This window comes from Stegodyphus dumicola, chromosome 3 (assembly GCF_044657685.1).
Source record: "Stegodyphus dumicola isolate Sdum_Otavi_A_Nest chromosome 3, ASM4465768v1".
Classification (NCBI taxonomy): Eukaryota; Metazoa; Arthropoda; class Arachnida; order Araneae; family Eresidae; genus Stegodyphus; species Stegodyphus dumicola.
Window position 1 is genome coordinate 56,241,739 of NC_140770.1, and position 22,689 is coordinate 56,264,427.

Consider the following 22,689-nt stretch of genomic DNA (forward strand, 5'->3'; position numbering starts at 1 on the left):
GTAAATTTTTCTTTTATCTCATAAATTGTTTGTCTGCTAAGGTAATCTGCAATCAGATTAGTCATTTTTCACTGTTTTATAGAAATTTTTTTTTTTTTTTTTTTTTTTTTTTTTTTGTACAGTTTTACTAGCAAAATATTGGTACAAAAAATTATTGATCAGTAATCAGTTAACTTGATCAATAATTATTATTTGTATTTTGTGTAATTCATCGTTAGAGGTAAATAATATTATGGCACTGCTGTATTATTGTTTACCTTTAATGGTGTGTTAAATCCCTAAAAATGTGGTTGAAGATCCCCCTCCCCCCAAATAAAGGACATAATCATGACAGTTTGTCATATGTATTGGAAAACAGAGGTGAAATATTTTTTTCTGCTGTTGCTACTCCATAAGCCACCTTACAATTAGTCTTTGCAAAATATTCCACTTATTTATAGAATATGTTTGTCCAGAATGTATTAGGTAAAATCTTTTCTTTTATAGCAATGAATGGCTTTTTTTTTTTTTTTTTTTTTTTTTTTTTTTTTTTTTTTTTCTTATTTTCAGTTTTTGTCAATTTAATCAACATTTTAAGTTCAATAATTAAAATTCATCTTTTTGTTTGATATATACATGTACAATATTCTATTCAACAAAATCTTTTAATAGTTTTTATTGTGACTAGTTAAGTAATGCACACATAAGTTGAAAAATGATTGAAAAGCTGCTAATTTCTTTTCTCTACAAAAAATTAAAGTTTACATTCCCTCATGAATAAGAAATAAATTTGTCTATCAATAAAATTTTTTAAAAAATTGAGCACTTGTTGAAGTCTGAAATCCATAATAATGAGTATATTTTGTATTAATTGCTGTCAATATTTGTCAATGCTTAAAAAACTCTTCACCAAAAAAATTAAAATTCATGCTGACTGCATTTAAGGATACTTGTAGTGTTTTTATGTTATGAATACCTTTTATCTTATTAACATGTTAAATTTTCTCTTTGAACTAGCCTTTGAAGATGACATCAAATGTAGGCTTCCATATAAGCAACGCAAGCAAAGAAAGTCTGGATTAAGTACCCTTGAAGCTCAGAGAAGTTTTGACTATCAAAATGCAAGTGCCAGGTATGAAAGTATAGTTTTTGTTTAGATTCTTTAAATCTGTTGCTGAAATAATGAATTGAATAATATAGACAAATAATGAAAAATTATAATATTTTATGTGTATGGAAAATATTAAAAGTTGAGAACCACTCATAGTTTATCTCAAATTTGTTTACTAATGGCTAAATACATAGATTAGTTAGATACAATTTCCATGACTTTCTCTGTGTATAATATAAATGGAAGCCAGTATTTATGTAGCTTAATTTTAACTTTATTTTTAAAAAATGCAGGAAATTCAGTGAGATTTCACAGATTGATTTTTTAAAGTATTTTTATATTGTCAGGCGTCTAAGAAAAGTAGAAATGGGAAGCATATCTAGCATTGGTCTAGCATCAAAACGTTCAAGTACAAGCCAATCCTTGTATCCTCGTTGTGGAGATGATATGGTAATTGAACGATGTACTGAATGTGGAGCTGTTCTTGAAGAATACAGTGATGAAGAAATAGGTCTTTGTATTGTAATTCTTTCTACGTTTGTTCACAGAGAAGCAGCAATGGCAGCACCTTTATTACCAAACATGTTGAGAGTTGTTGCTAGGTAATTCATTCCTTTATTTTTTTAATATATGTGCTAATTTTTATAAGATTGTTTAAGATGCTAATTTTAAATCCCAGTCATTTGTATTTTCATTTGAAATTTATTTATGTCTCTACGTATTGAACAATTCTTTTATTTATTGTCTAATCAAAATTTTGCACATTCAGCTTCTTCATATTTTATTTAATTCTGTGTATTTTGATTACCAAATCATGTATCAGTGTTTTGCATTTTCAGAATTGCATCGTCTCCAAGTTATCCATGGCAAACTGAAAGGTAAATAATTTTTGTTGAAGAAGTAGGAAGCTAGCTAAGATATTTAAAATTCCTTTACTGAAATGACATAGAAATTTTATTCAGTTGTTCTATATATTTAAATTCTTGTGTCTTATTCTTTCTCTTTCCATAATTACTTTTATTACTTTTTTATATGCTTTTCATGATTGAATTAAATACTATATTATTAATTTAAGAAATTCCAAAAATAAAAAACATATTTTATGGTTTGTTTAATACCAAAATTAAAAAAAAAAAAAAACCACACTTTTGATCTCACCTTAAATATTTAGCTGATAATGTATACATATTTTAATATAATTGTGTGTATCATCTTTATAGCGCTCTTCCATAGTATATTATCAATAATCCATAGCATAATGATATTTATACTAATTGTTTATACCAATATTTATGTAATTTAACATTATGTTTCATACAGATTCATTCCATTTATAATTATTTCTTGATACTGTTAGAAATCTCATTTCCAAGCCATTTAATTCATTCAAAAAGCAGGTGGGAGTTTGTCTCAAGTTATTTTTTCATAGGCTAAATAGGCTGACTTATCTCTTTCCCTTTTTATGTGTATTATATATATGAACCAGTTTGCATTAGAAAGTTCTTCAGGTTCCTTTTGCACCACAATTTTAACATTCCTTTGATTTATCTCCCTTGTTTTTTAAGATGTCTTTGGTTTTATACTTATACTTGGGGTCTATTCCTCATATAACTGGCTTTCTGAAGAAAAAGTAGTGGAAGGGCAGTAAAAGCTGAAATATGCATAATCCTAATTGAAACAGGCATATTTTTAAATTTTTAGGTTCACAAAAAGATTGTCTACTAATGAAAGAAAAAAAATTTTCTACACTCAAATAGCTTTTATGAAATTTATTTTGTGTCTATCTGTAATGGAATGCTCTAGATTTCCTTTCTTAATATGTATTTTTTTTTCTTTCATCACTGAAATTAAGTAACTTCCTCCCCCTTATTTCTTGGAATTGTAAAATCTAGGCGTTCAAAAGAAATCTCAGAATTCCTAAACTTATATTGAATGTGGCAGATACTGAAGATTGCCTAGTCTTATTAACAAAGCTGAAAATGGCCATTCAAAGAATGGAAGTATGATCATCAATATATGTTTTCAAGCTTTTTCTTTCTGAAGTATTTGAAATAATTTTTAATTTAAACTTTTAAGAATTATATGACTAGAAATAATACAATTTTGATTAGTTTTGACTGAAATTATTTAAAAAATAGCAACATTGTAGCTATATGTCTGTTTATATGTTCCTCTTGGATATATGTAATTTTTCTAGGTACTGCTTGTGAAAAATAATGCTTGTTCGGTATTTTGTCATATGATGCACTCTTTGTTATGTTCTCCAAAAGTTTTGTCATTGAACATTTCTATACTACATTATTCTCTTCAGTACTAAAGTATATTTGATATTATTATAATCTTCATTATATTGCAGAATGGTGAGAACCTCTTAGTTTTATATGCCTTTTCACCTAGATTTATTCAAAGTCATATACACCATCTGTCCAAAAAGATCCGAGACAGGATTAATGAAAATTAGAAGAATCTTAAGAGAAAGATTTTAATGCTTCAGGTGCTGTACATAATTGCCCATTCTACACTTGAGTACAATGCTCAGAATATTCATATAACCATATGGAAACTGCCAGTAAAGCCCTTGCTTGGGATGTTTTTTAACTTCTGTGGCTTGAATGTTGGTAATATCACTATAGCATTAATACTGTATGTAAAATATGATACTTGGGAATAAGAAAAAAAGTCACTTTGTGCCAAATCAGGTTAATATGGAGAGTGGTTAACAACTCGCATATGTTTTTCACTAGAAACTGCACCACAACTCCAGCCATACGAACAGGCTCATTGTTGTGCAGCAAAAAGAAATCCCTTCTATTGTTCTGTGCAAACATGCTAAACTTTCTTGCATAACTGATCCATGACACCCAGGTATTGTGTTCTCAGTTTTATCCCAGTCATGATTATATGCCAGGAAAAAAATCTGTCTCGAAACTTTTTAACAGATGATATAAGTAAAAGGTAATTGGATTTAGAAATAGCTTGAAAATTTTTTGCTGCTATTTTATTCGTTGTTTTATAATAGCAATTCGTAAATGTGCTGAATTAGAATATGAAAATTACTTATATTTGGTTTCAGCAATATTCATTTACCTGGTGGTTCAGTCAGCATTGCTAGACAATTTCTGCGTTGCACTTTGCATCAGTTAGCACCAAATGGAGTTTTTGTGCAGATATTTCAGTCTCATGTTATAGGTACATCATGCTTTTTCTATTTAATAGTAGCATTAAAAAGTTTTTAACTTTTTTAGAAATTGTGAGAACTGAAAGTTTGATATTTCTTTTCAGAGCCTGAATTTTACAAAACAATGGCATCTGCATTAGCTGATTTTACAGAAGTTAATCAAGTTACTCCTCTACTTCTGTTGTTTGAGGTTCTAAATATTTCATTATAGTCTAAAGATTTTTTTTGAATTTTTCCTTTTTTTAATTTATAAAAGGTTTTTAAATCTTTTTAAATAGTCCTGAAGAATAGCAAAATGCTCCTTGTTTGCATAATTATTGTAATAACTAGTAAAATACTTTTTATATAATTTAAGAATTTTATTGTAATAGAGTAAAATAAAATATTTTGATATTTTACTCTATCACAGTAAAATTTAATAGTAAATATGGTATATTTGGTCAATAATACAAAGTAAAAAACCAGTGTGCTAGTTCTACGTAGTATGCAGATGGCTACAGAACATGATTTTGAATTTGTCATATTATGTATGAATGGCTTTTTTGAAATCGAATTTATATTAAAGAATTACTATGTAATTAAAACATTATTTACTATGTAAAAAATCTAAATTTACTTTGTAATAAAACTTTGCAGACACAACATACATAAACTTAGGACTTATAATAATGTTAAATTAATGTAGTTTGGTTTGTTTATGTATTAAAAATATGGAAAATTGGTCTGGCATAAAAAAAAAAAATTAAGTGTAAAAAGTTTCTCTTGCATACCTAGTTTTTCTGATTTTTCATGCATAATTAAGTAGTATGATGATAATTTAGCTTTAAAACTATATAACAGTCTGCTACAATCTGAGTATAAACTATAAACTGTCCAAGCATACCTGTTTTTTGCTAATCTGGAGTTTATTTAAATATATCTGCTTTCTAGATTTGACATATATTCCCTCTAGCTTCCTTTGCTTAGTTGATATATTTATCTTAGCTACATGAAGTATAATAAGCTTTCATATGCATAAAGATACTTTTGATTTATGTCATTTGGTATTCGTAATCAGAATTGTACAATTGTTAGATTAGGTTGTAAAGAAAGTCTTCCTGTTTCACAGTGCTTATAATCTCAAATTCATTTTATGTTACAGTACACTCCCGATTATCCGCAGAATTGGGTGGCGCGGCCGCCGCGGATATAAAAAAACGCAGATAATCCAAAAAAAGCTAAAAACGGGTATAGAAAATAAGAAAACAGTCATTCAAACTTAGAAAAATCGTTTTATGTACGATAAAACGTAAAATAAATAGCAGGAAATGTTTCACTAATGCTTAATATTTTAGCTTATTACGCTTAATATATTCTCCCCATGAAGTCCAATTTCTCGAATTCCATGTTGCTGCTTAAAACGAGTCAACCAGCCAGAAGACTCAAAGACTCATCAAAATTTCCTTTCAGGCCTAACAACTCAAAAAAGGTTTTTGCCTTCACTGCAATGATAGGACCATTTACAGGAGAACCCTCTTTTCAAACTTGAGCTAACTACTCTGTCAATGCCATGTCTAGCTCATTAAAGGTAGAACCCTTCATAGTTTTTCACGTTTTCATTGCGGAAGCACTGTCCGACATTGATGCAAAGTTCACCAGTTTGTTTGTCTTTTTGCTTTAGAATGTCACGCATTGTTGTTTCCGCAATTCCGTAATCCAATTCCATCTGCTGCCTTGTAGCGCCGTTTGCTACTTTGGAAATTAATTCTAGTTTTTGTGCAATCGTCAACACAACCTTCTTTCGTTTTCCTGACATTTTAAATCGGTAACAAAAAACACAAAACCAAAAAGCACAAGCACTGAACACAACAAAAGATAAGAAATTAACTCCAACTGGTTCGCAAACATTATCAGGCTTAAACTAACAATGGCAAGTGGGAGGAAGTGGACATGTCAGTAAAATTAAGACGGGCGGTGGAGCGGGCACTGCAAGGGTTAGTAAGAAATCACTTACTCATCAGAGGGGAAGGTTCCGAGAAGGCCTAGGATATTTTTGCCATAAATAAGCACGATGTTAGCAAATTTAACGTTTCTGTCAGTTTTGTGAACATTTTTATTTTCTTTGCTTTACGCTTGTAAAAAAAAAAAAAAAAAAAAAAAAAAAAGGGCAGGCGCGGATAATCGGGAGTTTGCTGTATATGCTTTCTGAGAAGTGTGCTGCCTATGATGACTTCATTTCAATCTCATTTGAATTAGTTGTGTATTTATCATTAAGTTGTTTTCAAAGCTAGACGGCCTTAATTTTGTTCTGTCTGAGTCAAATGTATGCTTAAGGATATTTTGTTAAATTATTGAGAGTTGGTTAATTTCTTGTAAAATAAATTTGCATAGGTATACTTACATATGATTTAGATGTAGATAAATTTGCTTAGGTATTATTATTTTTTAGATATCTACAGTTTTTGGTGTTCGATAGATAATGAATGGATTAGGTTTTAATAAATTTGCTTTACATCAGCTATATAAGAAATTATACGAATATTTTTGTTACTCTATTTCTAAACCAATACTTGGATATTTTAACTTATGTTTATATCAAGTTCTCAAAAGATATCATTGTTGCAGATTACATTCTTAAAGATGATCTTTGCTACAACAGAGATATAGATATTTGTCATTTTTGTATAAATGGTGCATAGTTCCTTTCAGATAACAGTTTGTTATAAGGATTGAATTCTTTATATCTGAATTTTATATGAAGATTCTTTTAAATATTCTGAATTGAAATTATGTCATGTACATGTTCTTTATTTAAAATTTCATTTGAAGCCAGTTAGCTGAATGTATGTATTTATATAATTTATATAAATTTATGTTTCTACCAAATTCTCTTTGTTTTTGTTTATATTATTAATTATTTCTTAAATTGTATTAAAAAAGATTTTTAACTATGTTTTGATAATTTAGAGCTCTTTTAAAACATATGGAGTACTTGAAGCAGTTTTCAATTTCAAAAGCAAAGAAATTTTTTTTTAATTAATTTCGTATTACAGCTTTATTTTATTAAAAAGTAATGCAGTATTTTATTAAAAAGTTACTATGTGAAAAACTAATGCAGATTCTCTATTTTTAGAATCTAAATGATAGAAAACATCTTCATCATGATGTAGTATTTCACATTCTGGATAATGTTGCAATTTACCTAGACAGTTTGCCTTTGGAAAGTAATATTCCACCTTGGGCAGGTTTTCTCCAACAACTTGATCTTTTTCTCAGGAAATTTCTTCTTACATTGTCACCTGGTCCTATTCAGCTGGATAGCATCTTACAAATTATTTTGTGTGTCATGAAACTACCAGTTATAAAAGAAGCTAAGGTTAGTATTTAATTCCATTTAAATTTTATTAATACATTGACAAATGACACAGAATTTCATGGTTCATGCTTGCCAATGTATTTACATGTTTAAATTCTTCTATTTTTACATTCTATTATACATTTTTTTTTATATATATGGCTTCAGTCATTTGTAGACAAAAAGTTAAGTATCACAATTTTAAGCAATTGCTCTAAAAACTGTATAAAACATTGCTGAATGCTAATTTCAGATTAAATCACATTTTATTTTAACATTTCTATACTAAGTAGTGTTTAATTAAGCACTAGTTAAATATATTTTGGTGTGCATATTCTATTGGTAAATGCGAAACATAAGGTAGTTAATTTTAATTAGGGTGAAATAACTCTTTGTAAGAAGGAAAAATGTCTTGATTTTATAAAATGAAGCATTAAGAAGTCATTAATAGTATACTGGTATCAATTCCATAGATAATTTATCTCATTAATAAATAAAGCTATGAAATTTACGTAATGCTGTGTATTTTTTAAAAAAAAATACTACCATGAATTCTTATATTCCCCCCTGCCCATTTCCATATAAAGTTGAAAAAAAATTGAAATGGTGACTGAATGGCTTTATATCATAACAAGCAGTGCTTTATACTCATTATTTTTATTATTTAAAGTGACCAGTTATATTGATTAAATTAGTACAGTAACAGCTTTAGAGACTGGGCTTCAGTTTCAGATGTGTCCTGCATTTGATATTGAATTTGAAAGTAAACTAATTTTTAAAAAAAGGAAGGCAAAAGCTATCACATATTTAATTTATTTTTTATAACCTTCAATGTTATACAGTACAAAGTCCGTAATCCAGGCGTCCATTATCCGGAATGATCTATAATCCGGACCTCAAAGACACAAACTTATGCATGCGCGTAAAGCATTTATGCATGCACGTTTAATGCACGCATCCGCTACATGTGCATGTAAAGCATTTATGCATGCACATTTAATGCACGCATGCATGTAAAGCGTTTACCCATACGCGCTTCTGATAGAAAGTGACAGTGAGGTTATTAAAAACGAAAAAATTTCAATTGACAAGTTAGTCGGTATTTCCGACACAGCAATTACAGGACATGAACAGTGGAACTTTGTAACTGAACAAGAAATTATGTCTGTTTATAGAATTAAAGTGAAAGTATTAGCACAAAAAACGAAGCAACTTAAAACAACTTACATTGAAAGAGATGTTTAATAAGGTAAACAAATAAATAGTAAGCTTTTTTTTATGTAAATTTGATACTCTTTAGATCATAATTGCTCTTTATTTCATAAATTACGGTTTCATATTTTTAATTGTATAATTTCTGCATGCCATCTTACCAGATTTAAATTGATGATCTATAATCCGGAAAAACCCCTAATCCGGAATCGCTGAAGTCCCGACGATTATGGATTTTGTACTGTATGTGGTATAAAATCATACATTTTTCTATGTAAGTTGAATTTCAGAATGCCCATTATTCTTTTTCTTTCAATCAAACATAGAGACAATTTTAATTGATAAATTGGTGTCTCAGCTTGTTCAGTCATTTACACATTTTACATTTTTAAATAGTGTCCAAAAATAGAAAATTCTACAGTTGCCTCTTGCAGTAATATCCAAGTAATTGAACAGTAACAAAGATACTCCTTTGATAGGCACTACTTACTTTAATAGTAGTTGCAACTTTTCCAAGCAATTCAGCTAAGGTACCAGAAAACTGAGTGACGTAACTCCCTACCCAGATAGTACTACAGCAACTGAAAATCAACATTAGAAAAATAGCTCATGCCGTATAATAGTAGAAGAACTGTAATTATTGTAATGTAAGCTTATTACTATCCATTTTTTATGTACTTGTTAAAAATAATGTTGTAAAGCATTTAAAAATGACATGGAAAATCCAGTCAACGTGTAACTGAATTACAAATTTACTTTCATTATCTCAGTTAAAGTATTGTAAATATGAATGCAGATAATGTTTAAATGTGCACTTAACTGTTATGATTATATCTAACTATCACATGTAACTTACACAAAACAATGTCTGTAATTAACATATCTATGCTTATACACAGTTTTTATATGCCCATGTAATATTTATATTTTTATACGGAAGAAATAATCTTTTCTTCCGTATAAAAATATAAATATTACACTCGACTCGGCCGACTTAGCTGGCCGACAATATCTGAGATAGCTCGCCTGTGGACTTGGAACGATTTTCTCATTAGTACAGGAATTCACTCAGCCAATCACTGTTAAAGGAAATGTTCCCGCCCTCTACAGCGTAACACTGTCTACGATTTGTAAACAAAGCTTACGATGTTTGTCAAATAGTCAAAATAATGGATGACTATTTTAAATTGCTACAGTAGATACAGCTACAATTTTAAACTTAGCTACTGCTACAGAAGGGGGAAAGGAAAATGCGTTTGGACCAGAAATTGGGTCAAACAATGAGATGTTCATGGCACCTTCGTAATACCCTGCTCCAGGAGTTGTGTATTGAAGACACGGCTCAATTCGGAAAGTATTTACGGATGATGCCATGTGATTTTGATTTTTTTGCTAAATTTAGTTTGCAGCAAAATTAAAAAAAAAAAAAAAAAATATGCTTTTCCTTTGTGTACTGAGTACACAGATTACTCCTTTTTTATTTTATTTATTTATCTATTTATTTTTAAATTTCATTTTCTGGCACTTCTATTTGTGCACTTAAATCTTGAAATAATAAAATAACCATGTTTCAGAAAAAATAAGTAACTACTGTGCTTTAAATCAAAACCTTTATTAATGAATAAATAGACAACAATGTCATGAATATCAAACCAGTATGAGTAAAAAGTAGTAATAAAGAATAAAGATTACTACATTACAAAGCAACAGTGTAATTTCAGTGCAAAAATTTCAAATAAAAAATATCATAACTGTGCAAAGTCTTAAATAGTATATTTATTGAACATTAGAAAATTAATATCAGCATAATTAAATAACTAACACAGTCCAAAACTATGATCATATGGCTCTATCAGTTAATCAGCTAATAAAATTTAGCAGTATTGTATTAAATTAGGCTGTAATTTGTTTTCGCAAAACTAAATTAACACAAAACTGAGTTTGTGACTTGTGACTTTCTTTTGACCAGTAGATCTAAAACACATGCCAACGGCCATTTGAAAAATAAAAAGAAAGGCATTAAAATTCTATAAACACCACACCCGTAGGCGAAAAAATAAAAAGAGACTTTTAAGTCATGCAGTTCGAATTTAGTGATGGAAAAACGAAATTAAAAAGTTCTTGCGGGCACGGAAAGTCCAAAATTAAAGCGAGAGATCGAACCCACGATCTCGATGTGTGGAGGAAAACTAGCTCTGCTCTTTACCACTGGTCTATGATCGCTCGCGTAGGAGTTGTCGGAAAAGCTGTGTACTTCGTCACCTGATTAACTCCCATTTTCGGTGAAGTCAATGAGTCTCTGCGCTGCTTTAAATCGGCTCCTAATTTCTCGACTGGAGATTTTGCTTTCCAAATTTTTTCAATAAGTGCGGCCACAGTTTCAAGCAGTTTCTGAATATTTTCGTCATTAACAGTTTTTGGAACTTTTCTTGGGGGAGTTAAAATAATTTTCGCCCCGAATAGAAAATATTTGAATATATAGTGTCATGGGGAAGACAAAGCTTACCAAAATAAGAGAATCTCTTAATTTTATATTTTTAAAATTAACATTACTCGTGTCCCACAACACAACATTTTCTCTTTAGAAATCTATTAGTTGAAAAATGTGAGTTTCGCTCCAACGAAATGCAGCCATGTTTATCATTCCAAATGAGGAGAAAAGACGTGATCACTCAAAGCAATCTTATTGGCTAGAGACTCCGATTTTATCGTACAGGTGAGCAGGGAGCACCAGTTTTGAAATCGCGGCAGAGAACATGACCGATTGATTTTTGGCGCATGCACAGTTCCTTAAAATTGTTGCTCTACGAGAAAGTCGGCTGAGAAAAATCGCTTCGTGTAGACTTAAGACTTTTACAACCAAGTCAGGTCAATTGTTATCTCAGGCAATGCTTAGTGGTGAAAAAATTAGCTTTGTTTGACATATTAGATGGAGACAGTAATTATGGGGGAAAGATGATTATTTTGTCAAGAGAAATGAAGGTATGAGTGATGAAAATGTGGAAATAAATTAATAGCAGTGACTCTGGATCAATCTTAAATAAGGAAGATAAATGTTATTTAGGTAAATCGTTAAAAGCTTCTACAATACGACCAAGAAAAGGTATTATAAAGAAAATACCAGGATCTAAACCAAATGTCAAAGGCATATCTGAAAAAAATTAAGCCATTTTATAAATAACTGAAAACAATATGATTAATGAAACAGGGAGATAGACTGACAAGCAATTACTGATTCACTGCATAAAACACTTTTATGCAAAAGTTTATGATGGAATTAGTCTTTTGTTCCTGTGTTACAAATCATTTGTTTTATATTTTATAAATAGTGAACACAGCAATAGTAATAAAAGTGCATCAACTGTGTTTATGAATAAATAAAATTAAATAAACATACCATTCATTAAGAAGAAACATAAGTGTGCGGAGTACTGTAAATCATCAATGACACAAATCCCTCCCCAAAATAAATGAATAAATAAATAAAAAGAAAAGAAATAAATTTAAAAATTATTAAGATAGTATCAAAAGTATAACTTTTATATTTATATTTTTTATCCTCCCCCTTTTTCATTTGTGCATTTGATGATTTATAATTCTGGACGTGCTTATTTTATATTTTATACTATTCTTCACAGTGGATTATTGCTTTTTTTTGCTAGTACCTTTCTCCAAGCTGAATATGTATTGGGTTTAAATAACTTTTATTTAATTTATCAACACATAGACACACACACACACATATATATATGGGATATTCTGTGTGTAAATTAGTGCAAATTTCATGTTTTTATTACTTATAATGCAGGGTAAGATTGTATGTTATTTTATAAATGCTTTATTTTGGTTTACTCAGTTGTTGCTGCATTCAAAATATTGCTTAACTATAGCGATTCCAAGCTGATTCTGAAAAATAAAAGTATATTTTTATTATAGTCAATTCTAGATCCTTTCTCAAAGATACTCAGTCATGCAATTCAACATTCTTCTCTGGACTATAACCAGCTGTCAGAACTGTGCACTGTTTGCAACAAAAATGTCAGGGTATGTTTATTAAATCAATAAAGCTTATTTTTACCTGCAAATAATTCTGACTTATTAAATCTATATTTTAAATGCAGTTGCTATTGTTTCAGAGCTTAAGCTGAAATTTGCTTTCTTATTATTTTTTCAGGATCGAGATAAGCAACTTTTGACACGAACAGCTGTATTTGAATTAGTTCAGGCAATGAAGTTTAAAACATCTATACCTGATGCAAATCTTTTAACTTTGGTCCAGGTTTGTGATAATAATTTTTAAAACAAAAATATTATTATATATGTGTAGAAGGAAAGAGGGAATGAAAATTTAATATAATAAATTATTTTCCATTAATCTTTCAACTAACTATTATAAAATTATAGCTTTTATTAAAGTTTTTGTTAATGAGAAATTGTACTAAAACTCAAAGCTTTTATGAGCTTCACTAAGTCCTCCAAAGTTTGTTGTTAGTGCTTTTTAGTATCTTAGCAGTGATATATGTGAATACTGTGTTTCATAAAAGCTGAGTGTTTGGCATGAAAGCTATACCTTTCTCGTCCTTATTTCTGAAAACTCATGTTATTTGTGTATTTGGTGTATGATATTTATATTCCTTTCATTTAAAATATGTAACTTTAATTTTGAGGGGTTAAGTAAAAGAAAAAAATGTGAAGTATTAATGGTCAAACTGAAATTAAAAATTAAAATCCAAGAGTAAAATTTATTTCTGACTTTCTTGTTTTCTGAGATGTTATCATGCATTTGCCTGATTATTCCGGATGACTTTTCTGTGTGTAAACACAGACATATTTTGTCCCATGAAATGCATTGAACATTTGTTTTATTATTATGATAGTAATTATTATTAAATTAGAATACCAGCTATTAAAATTTAAATTCTTTATTTTCCTAACAGTGCTCTGATTTCTTTTTAATATGCCAAAACTAATTAAAGTCCGGTTTTTTTTTTTTTTTTCATTATATTTCTTATATGTTTAGCATATTTACATATTAGTTGTATGTCTATGAAATCTTGAATATAAATAAAAGATCATGTAATCTAGTACAGAATTCCTGATATAAAAATTATTCTGGAATCGTGCAAATAATTTAGTCTTATTATCTGTGCAAAGGGTGGCTTTGTTTTTTATAGATTAATATTCGAATAGAATTTCCTAATTTTTTCAAATGTTATCAAGAAAATTGTAAGTTCTAGATGTGATAAGATTACATGTATTTTCACTGGTAGTAGATCTAGCATTAAATTGGCATTAATATCTTAATATTATTTTTCTTTAAGTAATATATTTTATTAGTCATTTTGATTGTTTGTGTTAAGATATACGTGCATTAATTGATGATAATTCTAATATTAAAAGTACTAATTTATCAATAATATTTCCCAGTTTGATCCAATCAAAGTATCAAATTCAGTTTTGGAAAAGTATTTTTAAATTATAGAATCAGTTTGCAGGAATGATAGAGAATTAAAAGTTTTAATGTTTCCTGGTAATATATAGAAATTTTCAATTAAACTATTGTACTTCCTTCCCATTAATGGAATTTTTTTTAATGTATAAAGCAAAAATTATTTTCTGTATAGTTTTCTTCATGTTTTAAATAGCCATTGTGGTGCATTGAATGCTTTTAAGAATAAATAAAAGAAATAAATATTTTTCTATAAGTTTTATTTTCCTTATAGTATTAATAGAAAATAATTTATTTTCATGTAAAAAGTAAATACTGTATAGGAATAATTTATAGTTAAGCAAAGCTTGATTAAAAAATTTGGAAGCATATCCATACTATGAAATAAATTTTTTTCTGCTTCATCTGAAGTCAGTTATTAGTTAACAACAGCATCCAAAATTAATTAGCTTCTTTAACTTCACTAAGATCTCCTAACCATGTGATGTTATTGTTTTAATGGAAAAAGAGGTGTAATAAAACAAATTAAAAATTATTCCTTTTAATTCAAATAACAGAAATAAATCTCCATTTCAGCTACTTAAATTGAGTGAATTAATATTGAAAAAACAGAAGTTTTCTTGGGATAAGCAAGAGATATCAGTTTGACCTCGCATAAAAAGCATTGTTTTTTTCCGAAATAAAAAATAATATTCACAAACAATAATTAGTTACCTGAAATATTGGCTTATATTTAACCTTTTTTTCCCCTGCTGTAGGATAAGAGACATAAATAGGAAGGTCTCTGTAGTTTATATGAGAAGTTGCTTGCTGGTATGAAACATACGTATAAGCAAGGATTCTTGAACTTGTATTATCTAAATTCTTGTTTTTCCATATAAGAACTCGGGTAAGAGTGATGACAACATTGAATCTGCTGTATCATGTCAAATGCTCTGGCTAACAGGCATATGTAATTTTCAGTACTTTTATGCCACAGTCATTCTAGCTTAAGTTGTTAAACTTTATGACATCATTTTTTAGTACTACAAGAAGTAAGAAATGCAAATTTCCAAATCTTGCTTTTGTGATAAAAGTGATCATAAATTGTGTAATAAAAGGTATTTTAATTGGTTTAATTTTTTTTTATTTTGAATTTTATTTTTTAAATATCAGTTTCTTTATATAAATCAGATTTATTATGTAGTGAAATTAAAATGATCAAATTGTTCCTTAAACTTCGTCAGAAGTTAAGAGAAAAGAGAAACATGCTAAATTAAAACTTAAAATTTATTAAGTTTAAAACGCTAAATTAAAGTTTAAAACTTCTGCAGGAACAACTAAAAAAACATTACTGCAATTTTATATCATGTTTATTGTAATGCTCATGTAATGTTGCTTATTATAAAGCTTATGTAAGTAATGTTTAGATAAAAAAAAATTACAGTATCAAGTCACTAAAAACAGGAATTTCTAATTTTAGTTTGTCTTAACCGACTGTGGAGGACGCTTGGCACCAAACGTCATACTTGAGTGTATTCCTGTTAGCACTGAAAGTCAGTCTACAGTATGTATTCTTTTATAAAGACTGTTAACTTTAAGTGTGATTTTGCCTAAATATTTTATTTATTTGAATTCTTTTCACTTTTCCAGTACAAAACACTAGCTGGTGAGTGCATGCAACAATATTTGAATGATGCGCTTGAGTTTGTAGCAGATATTCATACTCTCAATAAAGTGAAGGTGATAAGATTTACCATGTATCTTTCATTGAAAGTTTAGTTTCTTATATATGTAAGAGGTGCATTTTCTGTTGTGTATATATCTATACCTTCATAGCCAGAAGAAAACTTATCAAAATAGTAAAACTTATCTAAAACTGATATAAAATTTAAATTGGTAGTAATTTAATGGGGGGGGGAACTTCTGTCTATTTTTAAAGCAATTCTCAGTTGTATTTAATTTTATTTTAAATTAATTAAAAATTTTTTTGCAGCATAATTTAAATTTATTTGCAAATAATTATGTATTGCTTTTACAGAATATGCTATATGGAAATTCAACTCATCTTAATGAGGAAACTCTAGGTGGTCATTTAAAAGCAGGTATTTCACAGTATTTAGCCATTGAATTTTCAAAAAATAATGGACGTGACAACAGAGCCATCAGCCGCTATCTTCCATGGTTGTATCATGCACCAACTACTTTACAGCAAGGGTTAGCATTTTTAAAAAAAATTTCTTTATTACTTTTATAACTAAGATTAAATACAGTATGGAAAAATCTTTTTTTAAAACAAATATTCATAAATAATTGAGAAAAGCAAATATTAGAAATATCCAGGTATTGGAGAAAAAAACTCAAATCCAAGAAGGTTATATACAGATAGATTGAATATTTTACTATAATCACCTGTTAAATATTTTACTGTAATTTGTTTATCAATGTTTGCAGTCAAGAAAAGAGTTCTGAGGATATGCACAGTAATAATAAAATTTACTGTTTGATGGTTATGATGGTTGCATAAGTTTTTATACTTTTTGATTATTCCCAGCCCCTTATTGAAAAGTTACAAACTTATTGGTGAAGAGCATTTATGACTAGTTGGTGACCTTGAAGAGCATTTACAAATTAGTTGATGACTTTGGAGAGAAACATCTGTTTAGGTATCTTTGACATATATTTCAATGATGCATCCAGTAAAAAAAAAAAAAAAATTCTCCCGTTGTTGTTTTTCCCCTTTATACAGGAAAATAGCTGATAATCGCATAAACTTGGCACCAAAATCCTAAAACAAGAAGGAAAAAAGAGGTGCATGATGCCTATAAGCGAGACACATTACACTGTATGTGTGCATAAAGCTAAGTCTGTGCTAAAACTCTTGATTTCCTGTAGAAGGAATCAGAATCACCAGCAGAAATGTCCGGAGATGTGAAAATGTCTGAAGAGATGCTATGCATATATCTAGATTGCCATATAAATATTTTTTGATGGTGTGGTGCATTGTATCATCAGTACTTTTTCTTTGGGTGGGGGTGGGGGCTTTTCAGTGAGAGATGTGGATAATCATAAGTACACCTTGCAGAAAAAATGGAGGGGACGGTTCTAATATGTCCCGTTCTACTGGGCCGATTGATAATATTTAACTTGCATTTTCCATGTCATAAAAATGTGATTTGGGATATTATTAGATTTACTTATAGCATTGTTTGAATATAAGTATTCTGACACAAAATCAAACTTTTTCTTTCATACCTGTTTTTTTTATATTTTGATTCTACAACTCAAATTATGCTAGAATGCCAAGTTTTGTAAAACCTGCATGAGTAGTTTTTAAAAAATTAGCTTTCAAAAATTTAGCTCCTCTATATTAATTGATTTCACTATATACTAGGTGTACCCGCCCGGCGTTGCCCGTGCATTTAGAAAATGCAGATAAGTGAATAGCGCAGGAATAGTAGTGTAGGACATGTAGACTGTCTCTCTCTCTTCCCCCCCCCCCGCACAAGCTACAAAAAAGAAATAAATTGTAATTAATCGATTTAATGTATCGTCAAAACAGCAAACTAACGCTAGAATAAAGAAATCAATTGTTACAATCGAACGTTATTTGAAAACAAATAATAATATCAGTGAGTCAAAAAAACCGTGATTAATAAATTATAAATAATTTTTTTAAAATTTTTCTAATTCAAAAATCGAAAATCAGGCTTCGAGGTCTGGTGGCCAGCCCCTTTGTGCTTCCGTATAAAAAATTCCAGGTCCCTGCGTGCGATAGATTTGCCTGGAGAGCTCGGTCAGACAGACAGACAGACACATTACACTTGCTTTTATTATTATAGATTTATTAATATCTCATTTTTTATTAAACTTACTTAATTATTTCTTTTGCAGTTCAAAATTTAGGTTCAATCCAAATAAAATTCGCATATATTTTCTGATTTATTTTTAAAATTTGTATTTTTAGTAAATTTAAATATTTTTTGAAAACATTTTTGAGTTATAACCTATAAAACTTTTACTATCACCTTAAAGTAGATGTATTTCTAGGCATATCTGCAAAAAATTCAGTTTCCCAAGATACATGCGAATTTATATACTGGTGCATTTTGAGATCTGGCATACTTATTATAAGCAATAATAATGCCAAATGTGCTTTACGCACTTTGTTAAAATTATTCAAAAGAATGAGAAGTGCAGCTTTTTTTCTGTCGTGCACAATGAAAAAAAGGGAAAGGAAAATAGGTTATTATAAATTAAGAATATCACCAAGTGAATTATTCTTGGCGCAAACTGAAATATTGCACCACGATAAATTTTTAAATTTCTCGGGAAGCTTCTCATCAAATATTACAAAATTTAATATTTTGGTATAATTTGAATAATAAAATCGAAATATAGGAAAAAAATCAATATGTCATGACAGAAAAAGTCTAATTTATATCCTAAGTCGTGCTTTTGAGGCATAAAAAATGCAAGTTAAATTTCGTCAATCAGCCGAGTAGAACACAAGATATAGAACTGCCCCTCCCCTTTTTTATGCAAAATGTACCTTTTATTGCCTAGTGCATGAATTCAGCTTTATTTTATGCTTTATTTCGAAAACAGTAACCATAGCATTAACTAGACATTATGTATAAAGGACAGTTAACAAAAAGCAAGCTCAAGGCTGTTGTGGGAAAATTCTTCATCTCAGGGAGTAACAGCCAGGACAAGTAGCACTGCATGCCATAGAACCAATCAGAAATTATAAGAGCAATTTGAAGTTCCTGTACAGGTAGTCAGAGGAAGTATTATTTAATCAGAAAGGAATCCAACTTTCCATATGAGCATTCAAGCTGAAACTGAATATGAAAACTGAAAATAAACATTTAAAAAAACAAAGCTTAGGAAAATTTTTCTTTGAATTACATTAGCACTGTTTTGTTCTATAACTTTTTACCATCTCTCCATCAGCTGAAAAATTCCATTTCTAAAAAGTTGTAGAGACATTAGGTTATTTCGAAGGAGGAGAGATGAAAAATGGGCAATGCCCTCGCCAGGACTCAAACCATGGACCTTTCGAATACGCACCGTGTGTGCTGACCATTACATCATACTTCTTAGCATTTTTTTGTCATAAAGACATGCTAAGAAGCCAGGAAAAATACTTTATATACTCCCCCTTTTAAAGGGCGACTGGGGATCAGAGGACCCAATCGCCTAATTCTGCTGTCAATCAATCATCATCCACCATCCTTTTAATTTGGGTGCCATTATAAAGACATTAAGTTATTTTGAAGAAACAAAATTAGCAATGCCCTCACCGGGACTCAAATCACGGACCTTTCAAATAGACGCCGAGTGTGCTGACCACTACACCACAAAGGCATGCTAAGAAACCGGGAAAAACACCTTATAAAGTTTATTTGTAAAGACATTATTTGTAAAGGCTATTTGATATTCTCCGAAGAGCTGAGCTCCAAGCCTTCCAGAAAATTTTGAAATGACTTCATAAAGAGATGAAAGTCTGATGGATAATAGGGAGGGGTGAAACAAAACATCCCATATTCAATAAGTGTTCGAGACTCAGCAAAACTTAGGGCCGTTTAAATCAAAATTTAGAGCAGAAATTTGAGCCATGTTAAAACTGAAATGGCAGTAATTGTTATTCTAGCTAGCAAATTGTCAATTTTTTCTAATGTTCTATTATTGATATTATATGATGTCAAAGTATAAATTAGGAATATATGTGATATAGAAATAAGTCATTTAAATAAAATTGTAAAATTTTAATGCATCAAATCTGTAAAGTTTAAAAATCATAAGATGTATTCCACATAAAACATACTTAGTATTTTACAGCTCTTTACTTGAATAAAGTGGGAATTACTTAATTAATCAAGTTTTAAATGGAATATGTGATTCAGTTATAAAATTATCTGAAAATTATATTTTATATAACAGCTGTTCTGTATTTAAAAATTTTTTTTATTATTATTATTTTCCTATTTTAGACCGAAAGACTTTATTGATTGTGTCAGTCACATCAGATTATTATCTTGGCTGCTTCTAGGGGCATTAATTCATAGTGCTTTGATGCAAACTCCTTCTGCTTGTCAGCCTATTCCTTTAGAAGCTAATGGTCATATTGCAGAACACATACAAGTTATTTTAGCTGGATTTTCAGAACAGTCAAAGGTAATATGACAATGTAAAGTACAAATTGCTCATCTCCATTATCTTAACAAGTTATTTGTGGCATTATTAAAATTTTGCATGGTGGTGTATGCAAAATCTTTTCGTTCTATTTGAATGCAGTAAATCAGCTAGATCTTTATCCATTAGTAAATCTAGCTTATCTAGCTAGTAAATCAGTTAGAACTTAGAATCCATAAAAATCTTAACAATTTTTAAGAATTGAACAGATGAGTATGGTTTGCACTAAAAATGAATTCCATATGCAGGGATTTCATTTGATTGCTAAATAAATATTTAGTTCAAATTTTCATTGAGATAAGACACTGTAACATATAAACAGCAGTGTACACAAGCAGAATAGAGTTGGAAACAGTGTGAAATAATTTCTTATATTTGCAGGTGCCCTGAATGATTATCTTTGTGATTTACAGCATGTTTGTTGGATGCAAATAAATCACTATTAATACTGTTATCTCGATTATTGTTGATATAATTTGGTACCCTTTATATGTGTTTGCATCTGATGATTTAGTTTGGCTTATGGTGCATGAATGTTCCTCCAAATAACATTAAAAAAAAATCATTAACAAAAAATATATAACAATTGAATATATTATGCCCAAAGGGGCATTTTTCTAACATTTTGTGTTTTACCTTTATTTATTAAATATAAATAAAGCACTTAAACCATAAAATTCAGTTCAGCAACAATATCACAAAATAATTTAAAAAGAGCATATACAGTCAAAAGTCGTTAATTCGGACACTCGTAATTCGGAATGATCTATAATCCAGACCTCAAAGCTAAAAACTTTCTGCGCATGCGCCGTGTTGACACATGCACATAGGCATTTACGCGTGCACGTAAGACCTTTTACGACTGCGCATATGAGTGTGCGCAAGCGCAGAATACATTTTCGCGTGCACGTTTTATGTATAACGGATGGTATAAGCTAAAATTATCTAATTATCGATTTCAGTTAATGTTGATCATTGCGTTGTTCCTTAATTTTCGAATTGGATCCGGCTTATTATTTTTTGCAGACTGTAAGAGCAATACTATAAAAGTAAACTTGAACTTTCGATTATGTAAAATAGAATTTCCGATTCTGGAGCTCCCAAATGATCGTACAAAACGAAAGTATGTTTCGATGTTCATCAAACAAAAAGTGGAATTGCTGCAAAAAATGGATAAAGACATGAAGAATGTGACAGAGAGGTTAGTCAAAACGAAAAAATTTCGATTGACAAGTTAGTTCGTATTCTCGGCACAGCAATTAACGGGACTTGAACAGCGGAACTTTGTAACTGAACAAGAAATTATGTCTGTTTATAGAATTAAAGAGAAAGTATTATCACATAAAACGAAGCAACTTACATTGAAAGAAATGTTTAATAAAGTAAACAAATAAATATTAAGCTTTTTTTTTTTTTTTTTTTTTTTTTTTTTAAATTTTGATACCCTTTAAATCATAATTGTTCTTTATTTCATAAATTACGGTTTCATATTTTTAATTTTAGAATTTCTGCATGCCATCTTACGAGATTTAAACTGATGATCTATAATCCGTAAAAATCGATAATCCGGAATCACCGAAGTCCCGACGAGTCCGGATTAACGACTGTATTTAGAATTTCTGATACACAGTCTCACGCACTGGAGATAAAAATACAGTGTACCCCCCATACAGTGCTGCCATTGATTGCTTTGGAATCGTTGAGTTTCTTATTCAAAAATTTGTTAAAGTTTTACAAAATATGATATACATAATAAAACAAAATCCAAATTTGGGCTTCCAGATGTCCATATTTGAGTAGAGGGCTACATTATTCAAAATTTGATGTCTCTAGGTACCGTTGTTTTTTCACAGTGCAACAAACATACATACATTCATGCAGATTCTTAATATTAATTAATATAATGCAGGGCTATAGCATTTGGTTGCAATAATTTGAAAAGTGAAACGCTGTTTATAGTGAACTAATGCAAAATGCCAAAATGAAATTAATAACCCTTCTGGGCAAATTGCCCCTTTGGGCTAATAATTAAATGAACAAAGATATATTATTAGGCTATCTCAGCTTTCACATCTTACTTGCCACTGACTATCAGTGCACAGACAGCGTGTTCTAACTGAATGGTGCAGAAATTATGTAACATATGTGAAAAAGTGAAGTAAATATTTATTCTATGCTCTTCCTTATCCAAAAAAAGGGAAAAGAAAAGAAAAAGGGAAAATAATCCCTTCCGTATGAATATTTTTATG

At 29.5% G+C, this 22,689-nt stretch overlaps 1 protein-coding gene across 5 annotated transcripts in view; it reads left to right on the top strand.

The window, feature by feature from the left end:
• unc79 (UNC-79 domain-containing protein) overlaps positions 1-22,689 on the top strand; it is a 167,990-nt gene that overhangs the window by 128,303 nt on the left and 16,998 nt on the right. For all 5 annotated transcript variants that reach the window (XM_085812910.1, XM_085812912.1, XM_085812911.1 and 2 more), the window contains 12 exons: positions 997-1,111; positions 1,438-1,692; positions 1,930-1,968; positions 4,164-4,279; positions 4,373-4,458; positions 7,381-7,623; positions 12,751-12,858; positions 12,989-13,093; positions 15,726-15,809; positions 15,896-15,985; positions 16,284-16,459; positions 20,239-20,422. In XM_085812910.1, the coding sequence (XP_085669036.1) occupies positions 997-1,111; positions 1,438-1,692; positions 1,930-1,968; positions 4,164-4,279; positions 4,373-4,458; positions 7,381-7,623; positions 12,751-12,858; positions 12,989-13,093; positions 15,726-15,809; positions 15,896-15,985; positions 16,284-16,459; positions 20,239-20,422 (1,601 nt within the window). The remainder of the gene's footprint in view (positions 1-996; positions 1,112-1,437; positions 1,693-1,929; positions 1,969-4,163; positions 4,280-4,372; positions 4,459-7,380; positions 7,624-12,750; positions 12,859-12,988; positions 13,094-15,725; positions 15,810-15,895; positions 15,986-16,283; positions 16,460-20,238; positions 20,423-22,689) is intronic.